The sequence below is a fragment of the Myxine glutinosa genome, chromosome 5, assembly GCF_964187855.1.
Source record: "Myxine glutinosa chromosome 5, kmMyxGlut1.1, whole genome shotgun sequence".
In the NCBI taxonomy this organism is placed as follows: Eukaryota; Metazoa; Chordata; class Myxini; order Myxiniformes; family Myxinidae; genus Myxine; species Myxine glutinosa.
Window position 1 is genome coordinate 132,867,585 of NC_136265.1, and position 20,674 is coordinate 132,888,258.

The 20,674-nt window shown below is 44.5% G+C and overlaps 1 protein-coding gene across 3 annotated transcripts in view; it reads left to right on the forward strand.

The window, feature by feature from the left end:
* Positions 1 to 20,674, forward strand: part of BUD13 (BUD13 spliceosome associated protein) — a 46,927-nt gene that overhangs the window by 14,043 nt on the left and 12,210 nt on the right. For 2 of the 3 annotated variants that reach the window (XM_078778734.1, XM_078778735.1), the window contains exons 2-6: positions 3,927 to 4,023; positions 8,578 to 8,665; positions 13,215 to 13,843; positions 13,980 to 14,076; positions 14,217 to 14,355. In XM_078778734.1, coding sequence (XP_078634860.1) covers positions 3,927 to 4,023; positions 8,578 to 8,665; positions 13,215 to 13,843; positions 13,980 to 14,076; positions 14,217 to 14,355 — 1,050 coding nt within the window. Of the gene's footprint in view, positions 1 to 3,926; positions 4,024 to 8,577; positions 8,666 to 13,214; positions 13,844 to 13,979; positions 14,077 to 14,216; positions 14,356 to 16,178; positions 16,243 to 20,674 lie in introns of all 3 variants that reach the window. The other variant, XR_013623574.1, reaches the window with a different exon arrangement.

Here is a 20,674-nt window from a genome sequence, read left to right on the forward strand (position 1 = left end):
AAGGACTTCGATGCACGTCGGCCCGGGCGGCCCAGAGCCTGGCGCGAAGTCCAAGGACATCAGCACGTCATCCGAAAACAGCTCCGGTTGGTGCGAACCACTCAGTCAATGGCGCGAACCAGGTCCCGACACGCCCTTGCTCGCTTGGCCCCGATGAAGGACTCGCCGGGTGTTCTCCAAACAGGGGCAAAATCGCCCAAGCCGCGCTGGATTTCGGCGGCGGAAAGCAGCCACGAAGCGACGATATTCGGTCGGGCTTTTCGTTGAATCTATGCTGCTGAGTATCACACACGTCGGCCCGGTCGGCCCAGAGCCTGGCGCAAAGTCCAAGGACATCAACACGTCATCCGAAAACAGCTCCGAAAAACTCTTCCCTCCGAGCTGCTCTTGAACCTCGTCAGGAATCGTCCCGGTTCGTCTCAGGCCTCCACGTCCTGATGATGACGCTTTGTTCGCTTGCCGTTTATTACAACAGTCTGTTCCGCTCTGAGTGCGCGGGGTCCTTGAGAGGGTAGTGTGGTCTTTGCCTGACCACAGCAAGTCACCCTTAAGCGCTCAGATTGAGCGCAGAAAGGCCATAATCACGATATCATGGCATCCTGGACAAGCCCACATTCTTCTCCTCGTATTCTTATCTCTCGAAATCACCAAGGGTCCAAGATGCTCCTCCGCAGGCAAAACCTCCCAATACTCCACCAGATGCCTGCACCAAGTGTCTGAACCCACGGTTCCTCTCGCGGTTCCCTTACAACATGCACCACTCAAACAAAAACACATTCATGCAAAACCACACCAACTCCTGCAACACACAAACACACACACACGCACACACCTCCATTTCTCTTCCGTGCTCAGTCACTACCCCTTTAGACTGAAATGAACCACCCCCCACAACCTCAACCTCCACCGTTTGACGTGTCTCCATAAACTTCCTCCATATCCAAAGTGAGCCAAATCCTCCATATCCAAAGAGTGAGTGAGCAGAAATGTGCGGTGTCGTTTCTTATATATATATATATATATATATATATATATATATATATATATATATATATATATATATATATATATATATATATATATATATATTTGCTGTGAACCTGGTTCCTGACTTCATGAGCCAAGGGAAATGGGAATACCAAACAGGGAGATTATATTATTGATCTCCATTCAACAGCTGCATCAAGTTTGGAATGTTTCTTCCATTGATCTCTATCTCCCTGTAACTCATCTACTTCATCCAATCCCATCTGCCTTTCTTAGATCCTCCTTCTTTGTTTTTCTTTTTTTGTATACAGAGTTGAGGCTCGTGGGAGGGGTAGAACACAGAATGGATCAGGGCACAACATTAGAAAAGGAACAGCGGAAAGAGAAAAGGGGGGGGGGGGGGGGTGGGGAGGGGGAGGAACAGATGGAGATGGACAAACAAGGGATGCGGGTATGGATGAGGGAATGCAAGTCATGGACAAGATGGATGCAGAAGCAAAATTTGGCAGAGTGGATGAGGAGGTCAGGTGTAGAAAAGATAATGGTTTTGGATGCGGGGTGGTCTGAGTTGGTGGTGAACAGCTGTCTTGAAGACCTGGGCGAAAAATGAGATTGAAAATTGATTGGCATCAGCACTCAATGGGAAAACCGTGTGGCTAAATGCACAATGACGTCATCACTTGCACTTGTATGCAGAGTTTGGAAGTGAAATGAAATGATGTTGCAAGAGGTGCCTTTGGAAGAGGGAGATGGAGGTTGCTGAGTGTTTAGACAAATGAATCAAAATTGGGATAAATATCAAGAGTAGACAGACTGTCTTTGAATTACCTTTGGAAAATGGATTTATAAAGTTGTGGTGTTCCAATTACTCGTTTTCCTCCTCCTTCTTCTTCTTCTTCTTCTTCTTCTTCTTCTCCTTCTGTTTTGTTGCATCAACCGTTGAGACTTGTCTGTGTCAATCTTCCATTAAACGTTCCTCAATCCGTCTCACATTTGTTTGTTCCTCGACACCCTGTTGCCATGATAACCTTCCATCCTTCATTACCTGCATAGGTTTTGATGCACTGGATTTTGAAGTTTCCGATGATTTCCTGACCACAAGCATGTTTATGCAATGTCAGCTCAAGAAGTGTTTTTAATTTACTAGAAACACCTGTTCTCTTCGGGCCATCCTTGTTTTTTTTTATGCCTTGGCTGAAGAAGTCGCTAAAGCCATTGTGTTTTCCGGTTGTCGGTCCGGCTGTCCGTGCGTCCTTTTGTCAAACTTGGCTTCTGTTACCATGGTAACTTAAGAATGGCTGAAGGGATCTAAATCAAACTTGGTACATGTATTATAATGATGCAAAGATTAACTCATTAGATAATAAGGTCAAAAGGTCAGAGGTCCCATTCGGTAAAAAAAATTCTGTAACTGCGCTAACTTATGAACCAGTGATGGGATTTTGACCAAACCTGGTAAAGGTGTATATTCTGATGCAAAAATGAACTGATTAGATTTTGGCATGAAGGGGTCATACGTCAGAGTAAATTCTGACCTAGGTTTTTGTTGCTGCAATAACTTAAGAATGGCTGAAGGGAACTAAGTCAAACTTGGTACAGGTATGTATAATGATGTAAAGATATTTGATTGGATTATGGGGTAAAGAGGTCAGGGGTCCCGTTACGTAAAAATTCTGTAACTGCGCTAACTTGTGAACCAGTGTTGGGATTTTGACCAAACTTGGTACAAGCATGTGTAATAATATAATACTATGGGCGGAGGCATATCGGTCGACTTCGAAGAGTGCCGTTCTAATTTCCTGTGATTTTCCGATGTACATACATACAATTGCTTTTTTTTTTTTTTTGTATACATAATCGAGGCTCGTGAAAGAGCTAACATTTATCACACAAACAAATCAAACAGACAAACAACCAAAGTATATAAAAAGGGAGCGGTAGACAAGATGGGGGGGAGGAGAAGGGGAAGCACATAAACACAACATTTGAGAGGGACATCGGGAATGTGTGGGAGGGAGAGGGCTTGGGGGAGGCAGCGTGGGAAGGGGGGCGGGGTGTGAGAAGTATAAACACCAAGGATTTCCAGGAAAGAAGTTGGTATTTCAAAAAAGAGGATTTGGGGTGAAATTAGCGGGGGTAGAAAAGATCAAGGTTTTGGATGGGGGAAGATAAGAGATGGTGGTGAACAGCTGTTTTAAAGACCTGGAGGGAGGAGTGGGATTGAAGAGAGTGAGGGAGTTTGTTCCAGAGGCGGGAGAAAAGAGGAATGAAAGAGTGAAGGTGAGCAGAGAGCCGAGATTTTGGCAGTTTAACAATTAGATGGTTGCAGGCAGATCTTGTGCGACCTTCAGGAATATTTGGGGGACAGACCCAGAGAGAGCTGGAGGGGCAAGGCCGGAGAGGAGTCGGTAGAAGACAGAAAGACCACCAACCTGCCTGCGGTGAGTAAGTGAAAGGCCCTCGGAGGAAGCTTCTTCACGGGAGATTCCAATGATTCTGAACGCTTTGGTTTCAACAGCGTGAAGACGAGCTAGGTGTGAGGCAGGAGCACCAGCCCAGAGGGGAGAGCAGTATTCCATTGAGCTGCGGATGAAAGCCTTGTATGTGGTGAGGAGCTCAGGTGTGCCAAGGAAGGACTTCGCACGACGGAGGATGCCCAGTCGGCGACTGGCTTTGGAGGCCAGATTTGAAATGTGGTTTTCCCAGGAAAGATCATGGCAGATAGTGAGACCCAAAAGCTTGAGTGACAGAACTTCTTGGAGAGGATTATTCAGAAAGTGGATGGGAGGGTTGTCCAGTTGGTCTTTTCGGAGAGACATCGTAAGAGTGTGAGATTTGTCAGGATTGAAATATTTAATATAGTAGGACACAGTTAAAATGTAAACAGAGTATCACAAGGTTTTTGCATGGAATTCTGTTCTGTCTTTCTATTTTTGCAGGCTTCGTATACTCGATGATGATGTTGATTGGCGGAGCTATGCAGTGGACTCCAAAGAAGACCCTGTTGCTAGTTCCGAGGAAGATGAAGTCCCTGCGGTTTGTATTTTGTTCTGTCCAAGGTTTCCCATCTCCATCCCATTCGTGTTCCTATGAGGGATATGCATGTGTGTAAACATTTTATCATTTTAATGTCCAAGCAAAGCAACGATCTCTATTCTTCTTAGCACAATAGTCTATCATCTCAATCTACCCCTAATGTTATATTTTGATCATAAATTGTATCAGGGCAAAAGCGAGCGGTTTTGAAGAGTCAAACCGACATGATTCTGAGAAATCTTTTGCATTACGAAAAGGTAAAGGTGGTATTTGTGATGACCAGATAGTGTTTAAAACATTATATATTAGAAAGGTTACAAAGGAATCAATTACAAGTAATTCCTATGTCCAGGGGCATCAAGAGGAGTGTCAGGGGGGTCGCTGCCTCGGGGCCTGGTGAGGGGCCCGAGCTTCACCTGTAATTTCTTTTAAACACTGCAGTGCAACTCCTCATCGGCTCATCCTCATTTCCTCATCGTTACATTTAAACCCAGAAGCTGATGTTGCTTTCTCGCCGGAAACAAAAGCAACATTTACCGCTGTTAATGGTACAGTTTGAAACTTTACAGAAAATGGTTATTAACCAGAAATGTGCGTTACAAAGAAACGGATTTTGTCCTCTTTGGCCCAAAAAAATTATTGACCATCTTCTCACGTATTTTTTTTGCCAATCTTATGGAGAAAGTGTTTAACATTCGAGGGTGCGAATTGACTCGATCGGTCCAAACGTCCCACTATCTCCTTTATTTTCGATCATGCGGCTAAATAAAAGTGACCATTTGTTTAAAAAAAAATTTTTTTTTCATTAAACTTCCTTAAAACGTTATAAAAGAGAGAAAGGATGGGGGTGAGGGCCCCGAAGTTGTTTGCCTCAGGGCCCATGGTGGCTCTCAAAGCTCCTGCCCATGTCTCTCTCTGGTATATGATGTGCTTACGTATTGATACGTTTTAATTATTTCTAATTACTAAGTAATCATAATAACGATAACACACTAAATATTGCATATTTAATTGTCCTGTATTGCATTTTGGGTCGCATGACTTGCCATTCTTTGGTCATAGTTTGATGAAGTTAATGATGAATATTCACCATGTTCTCGAAGAATGGACGGTGCACGTGTGGCGACAGACCACAACGTCCTGAGCGTTCAGCTGCTGCCATGAAGTAGACTTTCTTTCCCTGCTGGGAGGGGTTTTTTTCAGGATGACAATGCTCCAGTCCACAGGGCATGTGATGTCACCGTGTTTTTTTTTTTTTGGGCATGTGATGTCACCAAGTGGTTTTTTTTTTGGTTTTTTTGTATACAGAATCGGGGCTCATGTAAGAGCTAACACATTGAACATGAAAACATGCACGGACACAAAACGTACAATAAATGGAGCGGAGACAAGAGGGGGAGAGAGAGAGGGGAGCACACAAGCACAACAACAGTAGAGAACAGGGACGTCGGTAGGTCTGTGGAAGGGAGAGGGCTGGGTGGAAGGGGGGGAAGGGGTACAGCGGTACACGGTATAAAATAAATGGTTTGAGGTGCGCGAGGGTGAAGTTACCCATCTTCCATGACCAAGTTGCCAATCGATATGGAAAATTTGGGGGGTGGTGACATGCGAACATATCAAACGTATAACGCGAAGCCAATACGGTGTGTGGTCCGGGGACTTTCGGAGTGCCCTGGAAAATTTAGTATTCTGAGGACTTTTTGACCGCATGTCCTACCTTCTCTGTGATAATTATTTAAGGGAGGTTGGGGGGAAACTTTGTTTCGTGTATTGTCCAAAAAATAAAGCAATAGGAACAAGATAAGAATACGAAGTCAATTGACCTAATTTTTTTTTTTTTTTTGGATACAAGATCGAGGCTCATGTAAGAGCTAACATTAATCACAAAAAAAACAAACGGACACATAAAACATAAGATAAAGGGAGCGGGAGACAAGATGGGGAGAGAGAGGAAAGCACACAAGGACAACAGCAGAGAACAGGGACATCAGGAGATCTGTGGCAGGGAGAGGACTTGGGGGGGAGGGTGGTGAGGCATGGGAAGGGAGGGGGGGAGGAGAGTTATAAAACATATGGACACTACTAGTACCTCAAGAAAAGAAGTTGGTATTTCCAAAAATGTGCATCTGGGGTGAATTAACGGGGGTAGAAAAGATCAAGGTTTTGGATGGGGGAAGATAAGAGATGGTGGTGAACAGCTGTTTTGAAGACCTGGAGGGAGGAGTGGGATTGAAGAGAGTGAGAGAGTTTGTTCCAGAGGCGGGAGAAAAGAGGAATGAAGGAGTGAAGGTGAATAGAGAGTCTTGATTTTGGAAGTTTCACCAGAAATCCTATTAATAATCCTATTGAGTGAGTAAGTGGTGAGAAGAGCAGGTGTACGTCGCAAATGACATTCCAAGGTGCTAACAATTTTCCAAGACTGTAAAAGCAAATTAAGCACCGGAATTCCTTCAGATCTTTTGTAGTCACGTCTAAAGCAACATAGTGGGGCGGCTTAGCCCAAATATTCAAAAGAATTGTGCATTTTGTGAAACAAGCACCAAATTTGGCACAAATGTACATTAATATGTTGCGAACATTTTCAGATATTGGGCCACTTGAAATTCCGCAATTTTTTTTCTCAAATTTTTTCAAATTTCGTAATTTCAAATTTTTCGGGTGACACCGTCACAATTTCGGTCTTCGAGGCCGGCCGATAGGCAAAGTGTGACCGGAAGGGACGAGGTTCTCCTGACCACGTGGCCCTCGATCTGGGAAGCGAGAGGCGTTCCATTAGTGGACGCGCCCCTCACGCCCGACTTTTGGGCGGCCCCGGCAGGCCGTTTGTTTTGACGTTCCGTGACAGGCCCCGCACCCCCACCTCCGGGCCGACCGGAAGCTTGTGCTGAGTACATCATACCTGAACAACTCAGTGAGGCAGAACACAGCAGTGCACACCAGGGTGACCCCTTCAGTGCATAAACCAATTAACCTGTCCACTGCAGGGCATATAGAAATGAAGTTATTTTCTGCATATAATAATAATATAAGTTCAGTTCTATATAACAATTTCTGTTATCACCACTACCACTACAACTACCACTACTACAAGCTTTGTCTGGAATTTTGTGGACTAACAGACAAACACATACAGACAAGCTGGGATCAAAACATTACCTCCTTCCACCATTGAGTGTAGAGGTAAACATCATGGAAATTATATCATGCCCTAGATTTAATTCATGCTTACCCGTGTATTTGCTTCACTGGTTCACAAGGTCTTTTGCATACATGTAATTCAGACTCTCGTCTTCATTGCTGACCACACAATGTTCGCAACATATTAATGTACATTTGTGCCAAATTTGGTGCTTGTATCACAAAATGCACAATTCTTTTGAATATTTGGGCTAAGCCGCCCCACTATATCGGCCGGCCTCGAAGACCGAAATTGTGACGGTGTCACCCGAAAAATTTGAAATTACGAAATTTGAAAAAATTTGAAAAATAAAATTACGGAATTTCAAGTGGCCCAATATCTGAAAATGTTCGCAACATATTAATGTACATTTGTGCCAAATTTGGTGCTTGTATCACAAAATGCACAACAGGTTTGCTATGCTGCTACACTAACATAATAGACGGAAAGCATAGAATCTAAGATTCCACTCGCGAAGTAATTAATCGCTCATTCAAACTTTTCCCAAAAGATATTGAATCAAATGCAGGGAAAACTGCTCCATAATCCTTTGTAAGTAACGTCTGAAGTTGTAAAGTTAATGCAAACTATCGAGATAGAAGGCCTGCTGCAATACGCTGTTCTGTTAGGAGCGGCGCTACATTTTAGTTTTGTCAAGAATTTGCGTCGACTCCCCCCACCCTCCAAAGGCCCAACACCCTACTAAATGACGTTCTGTTGGTGTTTCCAATTTTTTTTGTCCACTTCCTGTATGTTGTTGTACCACCTTAGGAGGCCATTTTGTCCGCCATATTTCCCCGCAGAGCAGGGGTGGCCTTTTTCGGGCACCGTGGTCCCCTTTTTTTAAGCAATGTTTTATGGCCGGATGCCCTTCCTGCCGCCAACCCTGTTAATCGCCTCTTGCGACATACAGGGAATTACCAGTGAACTGGTACTCAGTTTGCCGACCTCGGAAGGATGACAGGCTGAGTGAACCACCCTGGCGTTAATTCAGCGATCGACCGGGATTCGAACTCAGGATCCTAGGATCCCAAACCGGCACCCTAACCACTAAGTCAACACCAGGCTTATGTTGTTGTGTTGATTGGTAAATTATTTTCCAATAGCAACAGATTATTTTGTTATATCCAAGCTGTCATGTTTGACCATTTCTGTTTAAATACTCTGTGGAGACGAGGATTGTGGGACAGGTGGTAAACGAGCCTGGATTTTGGAAGTTCCAAGTTCCAGCCGTAAAGGTTTCAGGATAATTTCTGACATGAGTGGATAGATTATGACATAAAGATAAGATAAATATCCTTTTTCCATTTTTGACCTTGATTCCTTGCCAAGTCTATGGGGAATGGCCTTATTTGGCACGTGCGTAATGGTTTCAGGTGGCAGAATTTGTGGATGAACGGCCGCGAGAGGTCCAGATACTGGAGGAGTATCGGCAGACTCGAAAGTGGCGTCTTATTGATGCAGGTAAACATGCGTTTCATGGAGATGTCTGTGCTTATGTCTCCATATTATTATATTTTTCGGATTTACTTATTGATCATATCGATATATTAAGCAGAAAGTTGTGTGGGAGACAAAGACATTGTGGGGAATGTGTGGGGAGTTGGGTTAAATGCAATGATTGAAGCTCATAAAAGAGTTAATGTATGAATTGCATCAAGGCCAATGACAGTTTACCACAGTATTTTGAGCCAGTGATTTTCTGCCGTCTCGGGAAATGGGCACAATTCACGGAATCCATGACTTGGAATGCAAAAATGAATCTGACGCAGAAAGACGGAATGTAGTAAATTGCAAAAAGTCATAAAGCCAAATTACAAATGAAATGAAATGGTTATTGAAGTATGTGTGTGTGTGTGTGTGTGTGTGTGTGTGTGTGTGTGTGTGTGTGTGTGTGTGTGTGTGTGTGTGTGTGTGTGTGTGTGTGTGTGTGTGTGTGTGTGTGTGTGTGTGTGTGTGTGTGTGTGTGTGTGTGTGTGTGTGTGTGTGTGTGTGTGTGTGTGTGTAATAGGTGGTGTGGTGTGTCAAAGTGCAGTTTGATAGAAAGGTAGGTAGTGTGGGCGTGCTGGTTGGTAGGTTGATGTATTTAAGGGTAAGATGTGAATGATTTAATGATATCATATTATAGAGTGTGTAAGGAAAGTTATAAATATATGATAACACATTAAATCCGATTGCGAGTAAAGTTGGAATAAGTGATGTTGCATTGATGGGTTGACTGACTGCCTGGATGCAACTGAGGTTGTGGATCTACTGATTTACCATCTATTGATGTGGATCCATGATCGAGGTTGTGGATCCGCCGTTTGGAGAGGTCCTGGGCTGAAAGATCAAAACCTCGAGGAAGAACGGTGCCCAGCTGATGATCCATGCAGTCGGGAAACTAGTCACTTGCTTACGGGTTGACGTTCTTGCTTTAGGTGGAGACACTATGTTTGAGGTTAACAATTTAAATAAAGTTGAACATGGGATGTTGTAAAATTAACATCATTTACAACAATCCTTTAAATTATTTAAGTTTAGGAACAACCGATACTGTACAATTAATTGTGTGTGTGTGTGTGTGTGTGTGTGTGTGTGTGTGTGTGTGTGTGTGTGTGTGTGTGTGTGTGTGTGTGTGTTCGTTCTTCTTCCCACCTTCCCCCTCACCATTTACACGATCAAGGCTCGTGCAAAAGTGAAATGACAAAGGGGGAAATGCAATGCAGCTTGATAATGGGGAAGCAGGGGAATGAACAGAAAAAAAGGAAAAGGAGTTAACTCGGCAACAGCACATGGCCTTTTCCTAGCCACGCCAATCCGGGCTCGACGAGTCGTAAATATATTACATCGGCAATTTAAGAATAACAATCTTACTATAATTCACCAAATGTCTGTCTGTCTGTTTGAAGGTACCGTAAAAACTGCTGAACCGATAGCAAAGATATTTTGGGTGGATAATCCTGGGATCTCCAGGAGTAAAATAGGCTATTTAGTTTTCCCAATTTCAGCTTTAGTCTCCAGCATTCTCAGGTTTGGCCTCCCGCATAACATTCGCGTTCGCATAACGTTCATTGTTCTCATTGTGACGATGTTGTTTTCCCGGGTGCCACACAAACGGCTGCACCGATCGCTACACGGACTCGGTGACCTCGGACAAAGACCTTTTATAAAGACACGGGTTGAATCCCTGCTTGAGAGAATTCCATCTCCCTCCCCGCCATCACAGCCATGCGATTTAATGAACAGCTCAACGGTAATATTGACATTCTGAAGACTCTCCAAGACTGGCTGCGTCAGAACAATCCCTACATCCAGTCTCTGAAATCTGCCCTTGAGTTGATGGAAGCAGACAACAACATCAGCATGCTTCTGGATACAAGAAAGCGGCGTTCAGGTGAGCATGCTCAGCGTTACAACCTCCTGCAGGCAAGCGAGGTATCCATCATCATACCCGGCGAGCATGTGGACCATTTGAACGTCATCCTCTATAAGCGTGAAGGTAGACTTCAAACCTTCACGGAGCTGAACCGGAGCTACGATCCTCTTCACTATGTGCTGATGTTCCCCCATGGTGAAGAAGGATTCAAGATCGACATCCCTCATGCAAAAGGCCGAGGCACTATATCCCCAAGTGAGTTCGCAAGGTTCCGCCTTCAGATCAGAGATCAAAATTTCAATCGGGTCATGAGGTGTCGACGACTTACTCAGCAGTACGCATGCGATCGGTATGCCAAGGCTGAAGCGTCAAGACTTCGGTGGGCAAGGAACAACCAGAAGACGATCCGTGCAGACAAGTACCAGGGCCTGATGGATGCTATAGATCACCAAGAAGAGATGCAGGCTGGAACAAAGATTATCCTACCACCATCCATCTATGGCTCTCCTCGATGGTACGCTGAAGCCTTTCAAGATGCTATGGCCATTGTCCGATCCCTTGGGAAATCTGATCTGTTTGTGACGTTTACCTGCAACCCACAGTGGCCAGAGATCAGAAATTCACTTTTCCCAGAAGAGCAGCACTGCGATCGGCCTGACCTAACTGCACGCGTCTTCAGTATCAAGCTTAAATCTGTCATGGCGGATCTGAAGAGCGGAATGCTTGGAGAAGTGGTGGGCTACTTCGGCATGAAGGAGGATCAGAAACGTGGACTCCCACTGCCACATCCTGCTGATACTTGCTCCCGCATGACGTTATTTTCCCGGGTGCCGCACAAACGGCTGCACCGATCGAGATTTAACGGATGTTTATATAAATCGTTTAAAAGAAAAAAAGCCTTCAATTTCTGATATTTTACCTTTTCATTTGGGCCTCCCAATTGAAGCCCCGCCCTTAGGGCGGGTACCGTTGCTAGTAACATAAACTTGACTTCCGGATCAGGTGCCCTCAGCTACCGAAGACAGGCTCTTGGAGCAGAGAAGATGGCGTCTGGCCATGAAGGAACCCGAAACCAAACGTCTGCGTTTTATTTATACATTGATGATGCATTTTGCAGTGAGGCTTAGTCTTTGTAATTTATAATGGTACCCATGGACAGGAAATAAATGATGGCCTCGTTCGAGTTCATTTTCACGACATGCTTCGTGATTTTCTGTTGTCTTGTTACCACTGCAACCGAAGGTGGATGGAGGTTATGTTTTCACTCTTGTCTGTTTGTCTGACTGTGAACAGGATATCTCACAAATTTGTGGATGGATTCAGATTAAATTTGGTGGACGGATTCAGATTAAATTTGGTGGACGGATTCAGATTAAATTTGGTGGACGGTTTCAGATTAAATTTGGACGGATTCAAATTAAATTTGGTGGACGGATTCAGATTAAATTTGGTGGACGGATTCAGATTAAATTTGGTGGACGGATTCAGATTAAATTTGGTGGATGGATTCAGATTAAATTTGGTGGACGGATTCAGATTAAATTTGGTGGACGGATTCAGATTAAATTTGGTGGACAGATTCAGATTAAATTTGGTGGACGGATTCAGATTAAATTTGGTGGACGGATTCAGATTAAATTTGGTGGACGGATTCAGATTAAATTTGGTGGACGGATTCAGATTAAATTTGGTGGATGGATTCAAATTAAATTTGGTGGACGGATTCAGATTAAATTTGGTGGACGGGTTTGATGTGTGACAAGGACAAAATGTTGGTGAAGATTTGGATCCGGATACTATAATTTTTAAAAAGTGATTCTTCACCATTCAGGGATCAGGCCAAATACAATATATAGCACGATATCTCAAAAGGTTGTGGACAAGTTATGACAAAACTTGGTGGATGAGTTGCTTAGGTGAGAAAAACAAGCTGATTAGATTTTGGTTCAGGTCTGGATCTAGATCTGGCCTATCAGTGGGATATAAAATGTAAACTGTTCAGTCTGATGGAGGTATGTGCCTATTGAGTGCCGTTATAGTTTTTTTTTTATCCCATGCTTTTTGAAAAAAAAACAAAAAAAACCGGGATTTGTTGTAATCGGCTCCATCTGTCTTTCTGTCTCCCTCTGTCTGCCACGTTATTGCCTTCTAAACGGTTATGCAGAAACTCACCAAACTTTGTAGATATTATCACCACATGGCAAGAAGGTGCGAGAGTAGTATCATTTGGTCCTGCATTCTGAGGTGGGGGTCAGAAGGTCAAGTACCAAAAAATGCAATTGGTCTCATTCTTGAAAATTATTTAATGAAACTTTGTATATGCAATCAATATTGGGAAAAGCATGAAATATGTTGCTATTTTGTGCATTTGACCCCTGCCATTTTTCAACTTTGCTTCAGATGAGAAGCGTGGGGATTTGTCATGGCGTGCCATCGACTTCACTTTTGTGATTGGAGAGAAAAGTTTAAATGTGGGGTGGTAGGGGACCTACAGCATAAATGATTGTCCCCAAATTAAATAATGTTTTTTTTTCTTGTTTCAGTAAAAATAACTGGTTGTGTATTGTTCAGCCGGCCTACCTAACCCCCCGACCTTTATCGTGATCAATTTATTGTGAGAAACGCCTAATTCTGGTTGTGTATGCGTTACTGCAGATGCTTCCACATCACCATCAATGAGCAGTATCAAAAGCTCTCCTCAGCACAGGAAGGGGAATCAAACGGAGAACCCCAACGTGCGTGCGTCTTCTCCACATCATGGAGACTTGAAGGGAGGCACAACTTCACAAGTTTCATGCGCCGGCTCGGACTCTCCATCCCCCACACGTGATTTGGGGGACAAAGATCTTCCAGACCAGAACACCCATCCAAACGAACACTCTCGACACGATTCAGATTCCGACCTTTCACCGCCACGACGGAAGACGTCACGACAGGATCGTGAAGGAGGTGGCTCATCCCCATCCGATAATAAAAAGACAAAAGCTCGCCACGACTCCGACTCGGATGTTTCTCCACTGTGCCAGGATGATTCATTTAAAAAAGTCCAACGGCATAAGAAGAGAAATGTCCACAGCAAATCAGACGGTGACCAGTCTCGATGCCGGAAGTTGTCCACACACAGTTCCGATTCTGATCTTTCTCCGCCTCGTCAGGAAGCAGGAGCAGCAGGAAGATGTGATCGCGATGACTTTTCGCAGATTAAACAGCAGCGATTCGGAGGAGTTGAGAATCGGGATTCTGATTCGGACTTGTCACCACCACGCCGTGACAGCTGTGTTCGAGTAAGTATTTGTAAATCTCGCCAGTGGGCAATTTTTGGTCCGTGACACAATAATGGGCCTGCCTTTTTTGCTGGCTTAATTGACCAATGTTTGGTTAAATGATGGGTTTTTTTCATCTTGTTTATTTGTTTGCCAGGACGCCTCTCCTCGTGCTGGACTCGTATCCGCAATTGCCCTACAGCATGAACGTAATAAAAAGGGGCACGAAAACTCACAGCAGCAACAGTTAGAAGGTATTTGATTTGTTTGCCTCAGATAATATTTTGGACATTAAAAATGTTAATTTTATGACTATGTTGTTTTGACTTTCTCCATTGCCAACTTTTCTCTTTACCCCATTAATTTAAAAAAAAAAAATCCTATTTTACCATAGAGGAGTCTCGGACAGAAAAAACGGTGTTTCGTGAGCATGGAGGCCGGAAGCGTTTTTTGGAACAGGAGCACAAAGCCAAACAGGACAAAGATAGAGAAGAAGAACAGAAGGCAGCTCGTTATGCTGCATGGGGCCACGGGTACTTCTTTTTTTTTTTGCTTTCCCTTCCCACCCCCTTTTTCTCCATTGGCACTTATCACAACTTTGATATAAATGCCAGGAGGGAACAACAATGCAAACCACACTTGATTAGTAATGAATGTTTTAAAATTTATTAATACAGGTGATTAAACTATACCTGTTTTTTCATGACGTGCAACGTTTTCCCATTATTTATTCACCTCCTTGAGACATGTAACATGTCACCTTCTTGAGCTTCACCTTCTTGAGACATGTAACATGTCTCAGGAAGGTGAAGAAGGAATGGAAAAAACCATGTGGTCACAGCAAGTTCATATAAGAATTAGCAATTTTAGTTTTTAAGTGCATTTATGATGAGAACTTTATTGTTTATTTTGGGAGCTTTGATTTTCCTCAGCATTTCTGATATATATTGTTACGTTAGTGGGTGTAGGTAATGAAATATTTTAGTGAAGTCAGGATGGTGTAAATTATCATGGACCATGTGACGCGAAGAAGAAGCCCAGCTCGATGTAACTAAGTAGGGAATCAGTATAGAATAAGATTGTATATGTGTCTCCATACGAGGGGTGGAGCTATGCTAATTAGGTAGGGCTTAAGCATAATCCCCAGTGTGTAATTTCCCCTGTGATTTGTTCCTTGTGTTTTATTTCATCAAAAAGAGCCACCATTACAACAACAATTACAACAATGGCCATTAAACTGACATCGCTGACAGTATAACTGGACATTATGATCGGCAAGGGAACCCCGCCGAGCCGAACATTCCCGAAAGATGGCTAGACTCCGCCTCCAAGGACTCGTAACGGAGAAACCATGCCCCAAGCTTCGTGACTGGTTAAGGGGCCATGGGATGATTTATTGGACGTCAGGATTGGTCGGGGAGTGACGTCAGCGAGGGACAAGGGAGGGTGAGTGTCTCCTCCCTCTCCCTCACTCTCTCTCATTCTGACTTTCATTCCGGTCGGTCACTTTTTGTCTCGGGTGGCTCTCAGCTGCTGCTTGCTCGTGTGCTTGAACAGGACGCCAACCATTGTTTGTTCGACTTGGTCGTGGAGTTGTGCGCTTTGGAGGAAAGGAAAAGAGGAAGAAGAGTGCACCTCTTGGGTGTCTCTCAGTCGGAGTTCTCTTGGGTTTTTGCTCGAACAAGAAGGGGGCCATCTTGTCATTCGTGAGCTGGTCGTGTGGGTCTTACCAAGGAGCTCTGGCCTGCGTGGGTAGTGTTTCTGCACCTGCTGGGCTTGTTGTTCAACAGCAGGATGAGGAGGGCCAATCTCAAAGGCGGCCGTCTTGGCTGTTTGCTTCGCACCAGGCATTTTCGACGCGCAGTGCTGGTGCCATTGTCAGAGTGCTTCCCGCTTCGGGCCACATCGTACTGCCGATGTCTTTCAATGATCTCGTCAAGCAAGCTGTGTGTCGGTCGATATAACAAGAACATTATTTTCTTTTCTTTAATCTTTCCCCTTGTCTGTGTTTTCGTGTCTGAGTGAAGACGTCTCAAGTTAGGATATCGTTTTTACTTCACATTCATTTTTATTGATTCACATTATTTAATTAAATTCATTATTTGCTGCATTTTACTTGTGTGTCGTGTCCGTTTACTTGGCTGTGGGTTCGAGTAATAAAAACCCGTGGTGGCTATCCGATTAGATAAGGCTTCCGGCCTTTCTGGCGCACGCGAAGAGATAATCCCGCCAAGTTTTGAAATATGCCTCAGAGTTAAAGCAACGTGCGGCTATCTTTCCAAGGCTGGTCTTCATCGGCTACGGACTTGACAGTACCATACAAAATTATGCAATTTGGTGTCTGTCTGTCTGTCAGATGTCAGATGTCAGAAGATGTCTACACTCTGTGCATGATAGTTCTTCACCCTGCCCAAAGACAGGTAATGGCAGCATCCCTTTCTGCAGATCTAGAGAAAATAAGCAACTGGTTATCTACCTGGAATGTGTCATTTAGTGCAAGAAATACCCATACAGTATTCAAAATTTGTTCCTACATAAGACCTGACAGGCCATTTCTGTAATATATTTATTTGGTTAACCTCTCAAGAAGTTACAGTCGAACCTCACTATCACCGACCACCTGTCTTGGGAAGATGAAAACTCGAAGCTTGCCTCAAAAGCATCAGACGAAAACCTCAGATTTCTCCACAGGGTCAAGTCCTTCAGGGAGGTTGTAGTGACTTAATTTCCCCCCCCCCCCTCCCCCCTTCCCTAAGCGGGTTTTCCGTCTTGGGCAAAATCTGTGTTAAGGTGTATATCCACGTTAAGAGAACTCATTGTGGCATTTTTCTAACAAGGCTGCTTCTAATAACAAAAGTAATTGGAACAGCACTCATTAGCTTACCTCTGCCAGGCTGAACAGTTTACGTTTTGTATCCCACTGGATCTGGATCTGGACTGGCCAGATCTGGATCCGGACCTGAACCAAAATCGAATCGCCTTGTCCTTGTCACCTAACCAACTCATTCACCTAGTTTGGGCGTAAGTCGCCCACAACTTTTTGAGATATTGTGCTATATACCGGTTTTAGCCCGATCACTCATTAGTGAAGAATCACTTTTTTAAAACCCCAAAAAACCCATTTTTATCTGGATCAGTGTTTGGAATCTTCACCAAAATCTAATCATTTCGTCCTTGTCACATACCCATCGAAACAGACAGACAGACAGGGGTGAAAACATAACCTCAATTCACCTTTGGTAATGGAGGTAATAACAACTGTAATGATAATAGCATAATATTAATATTATTACAATACAAGATTAATGCTAATAATAGCCTCTATCCCCAAGGAGTTATTAGTCCTTGGACAAACGCCATGTTAACATGTATAAGTAGCTTATTGTGGCATTTCATGGGGAACCCCAAAAATATGATAAACCACAAACTCGTATGATTACCTTTTGAAACAGTTGCTACTGCTGTTTAACACTAAACTGAAAGGGAGGAAAGTTGACATTCTTGAGGTATTATATACTTATCACGTTCCCCATACATCCTTCAAGATGTCTCTGATTTCTTAATATCTCTTCCTGGTTACCCCCTCCTCCGGTATGATAGACCTGAGCCTCGTCCTGGTGGTGGGGTTGCTATCTTTATCAAAAACTCTCTTCCTCACTCTCCTTGCACTGCCCTCTCTCCACCTCACCCCCAGCAGTACATCTGGCTACGGCTTCCTCTCTGCTCCCACCTTTTGTTCATATGTGTTCTGTACCGTCCTCCAAACACTGATGACTCCATTTACATTTCCGGGTCTGACAACGTGGACCAACTTCTATCCACTCATCCCAACTCTCTCTTCCTCATATGTGGCGACTTCAACTGTCATCATGCCAGCTGGCTGGGTGTGGGTTACTCTCTCACCAGTCATGGCACCTAAGCAAAGGACTTCTGTGACTCACTGGGATTGACACAATCTGTCAATTTCCCGACCCAGAGCTCAGTCAATGGAGTATCATCTCTTCTAGACTTGGTTATGACAAACTTCCCTGCAAATGTCTGCTGCTCTTCTTCTGCTCCAATCGGTTCTTCTGATCATGTGCTTGTTAAAGTGGACATCTCTCTGGCCATTCTCAGAGAGCCTCCTCAGCGTCGACGAGTCTGGCATTTCACTCAGGCCGACTGGCACGGTCTTCAAGCAGCCATCAATCATCTGGACTGGTCTCCCATCTCCACTGCCTCTGACACCAATTCTTCCTGGGAATTCTTCCAAAGCAAACTGCTCTTTCTCTCATGCACAGATTTATCCCATCTCGTCTTCAGTTGTCTTAACCTTCCTCCCGTCCATGATACACTGAATCTTGTGGTGAGGCAGTTGCCCTGAAACAACTTGCCTTTGCCTCTTGGAAGGCTAATCCAACTGAAGGCAATCTCAGTTCCTTCCACCAAGCTCGGAACAAGTGTGTGTCTACCCTCAGGAGTGCCAGGAAGCACTATCTCGCCACACCCAAGAATGAACTCTCAAACCTGTCTCCTTCCTCCAAATCCTGGTGGCGTCTGGTCAAATCCGTTTCTGGTGTTTGTTCCCCATCTATCCCCTCCCTTACCTCAAATGGCTACACAGTTGACACCGCACGTGACAAAGCCGAATGCCTCAACTCTGTGTTTGCCTCAAAATCTTGTGTCCCAAACCCATCTCTCTCTGTTCCCACCTAACCCAGTCAAACCCAACTGCTCCTGGACTCTGTGTCCTTCTCTCCTGACAAGGTAGAGAAGTCTTTGTCAAACCTCGACTCTGATACTGCAACTGGACCAGACGTCATCAGCCCACAGGTCCTAAAATCCTGCTCTGCCGCTCTATCTCACCCTCTCTCTGTTCTTTTCACCCTCTCTTTTGCTCAAGGTCATCTGCCAGCATCTTGGAAATCAGCAAACATTACCGCTTTACATGGAAAAGGTGCTAAAACAGATCCTTGCAACTACAGTCCAATCAGCCTGCTCCCAATTATCAGCAAAGTCATGGATTTCCATCATTGCTTCGGATATCAAATTCTTCCTCTTTTCCAATGGCTTGATCTCTGATCATCAATTTGGATTCAGACCAGGTCATTCTACTCTGGACATGCTGCTTCTGCTGTCTCAACAATGGATGGAGGTCCTCAATGCCAAACAGGAAATCAGAGCTGTTTCCCTTGACATATCACGTGCCTTCGATACGGTCTGGCACCCAGCTCTGCTCACCAAACTCTCCTCCTATGGTATCCATGGAAATCTCCACTCATGGCTTGTGGACTTCCTCTCTGGTCGTAGCCAACGTGTGGCCCTGAATGGATTTCTCTCATCTCCCCTTCCTGTTCAGGCTAGAGTTCCCCAAGGCAGTGTTCTGGGCCCTGTGCTTTTTCTGGTCTTTATCAATGATCTCTCCGACTCTCTGGAAAATCCTCTCTATCTCTTTGCTGATGACTCCACTCTCTGCCGCTCCATTCCTCTTCCCTCAGATCGGCAGTCTGCAGCCTCCTCACTCTCTGCAGACCTGGACAAAATCACAGACTGGTCAAACAAGTGGAACATGTCTTTCAATCCTGACAAATCTCACACTCTTACTTTGTCTCTCCGAAAAGACTGACTGGACAACCCTCCCATCTACTTTCTCAACAATCTTCTCCAAGAAGTTCTGTCGCTCAAGCTTTTGGGTCTCACTATCTGCCAGGATCTTTCCTTGGAAAACCACATTTCCAAGCTGGCCTCCAAAGGCAGTCGCCGACTGGGCATCCTCCGTCGTGTGAAGTCCTTCCTTGGCACACCTGAGCTCCTCACCACATACAAGGCTTTCATCCACAGCTCATTGGAATATTGTTCTCCCCTATGGGTCGGTGCTCCTGCCTCGCACCTAGCTCGGCTTCACGCTGTTGAAACCAAAGCATTCAGAATCATTGGAATCTTCCGCGATGAAGCTATCTCCGAGGGCCTTTCACTCATTCACCGCAGGCAGGTATGTGTTCTTTCTGTCTTCTACCGCCTCCTCTACGGCCTTGCTCCCCCAGCTCTATCTGTGCTCTGTCCCCCAAATATTCCTACAGGTCGCACAAGATCTGCCAGCAACCCTCTTATGGTTAAACTGCCGAAATCTCGGCTCCCTGCTCACCTTCACTCTTTCATTCGTATTTTCTCCCGCCTCTGGAACAAACTCCCTCACTCCCTTCAATCCCATTCCTCCCTCCAGGTCTTTAAAACAGCTGTTCACCACCATCTCTTATGTTCCCCCATCCAAAACCTTGATCTTTTCTACCCCCGCTAATTCACCCCAGATCCACTTTTTTTGAAATTCCAACTTCTTTCCTGGAAGTCCTTGCAGTGTCCATATGTTTTATACCTCTCCCACTCCCCCCTTGCCAAGCCCTCTCCCTCCCATAGATCTCTCGATGTCCCTGCTCTCAAATGCTGTGTTTGTGTCCTCCCCCTTCACTCCCCATTTGACTACCGCTCCCCTTATTATATGTTTTATGTGTCGGTTTGTCTTTCTGTGTGATTAATGTTAGCTCTTTCACTAGCCTCGATCTTGTATACAAAAAAAAAAAAAAAAAAAAAATGTTTAGAGTTGCCATTTGTATTTTGCATCCTTACAATTTGTAAATGTAAGAAGTGGCCTTCGAAGATTGGGGATTTTCAGTTTAGGGATCTTCCTCATCAGGCGTTCCACATCCATCAGTAGTCCCATGATGAATGCCTCTTTTGCGAGAACCATTAATTTCCTGAGTGATTATAAAGGGTTGGGTGGGGGGGCACAGCAACAATAAATCGATGCAAACATAAATTGGGCATGCAGGAGGAGACGCGTGGCGAGGTGGGAATGTATGGTTTCCCTTTATGAGG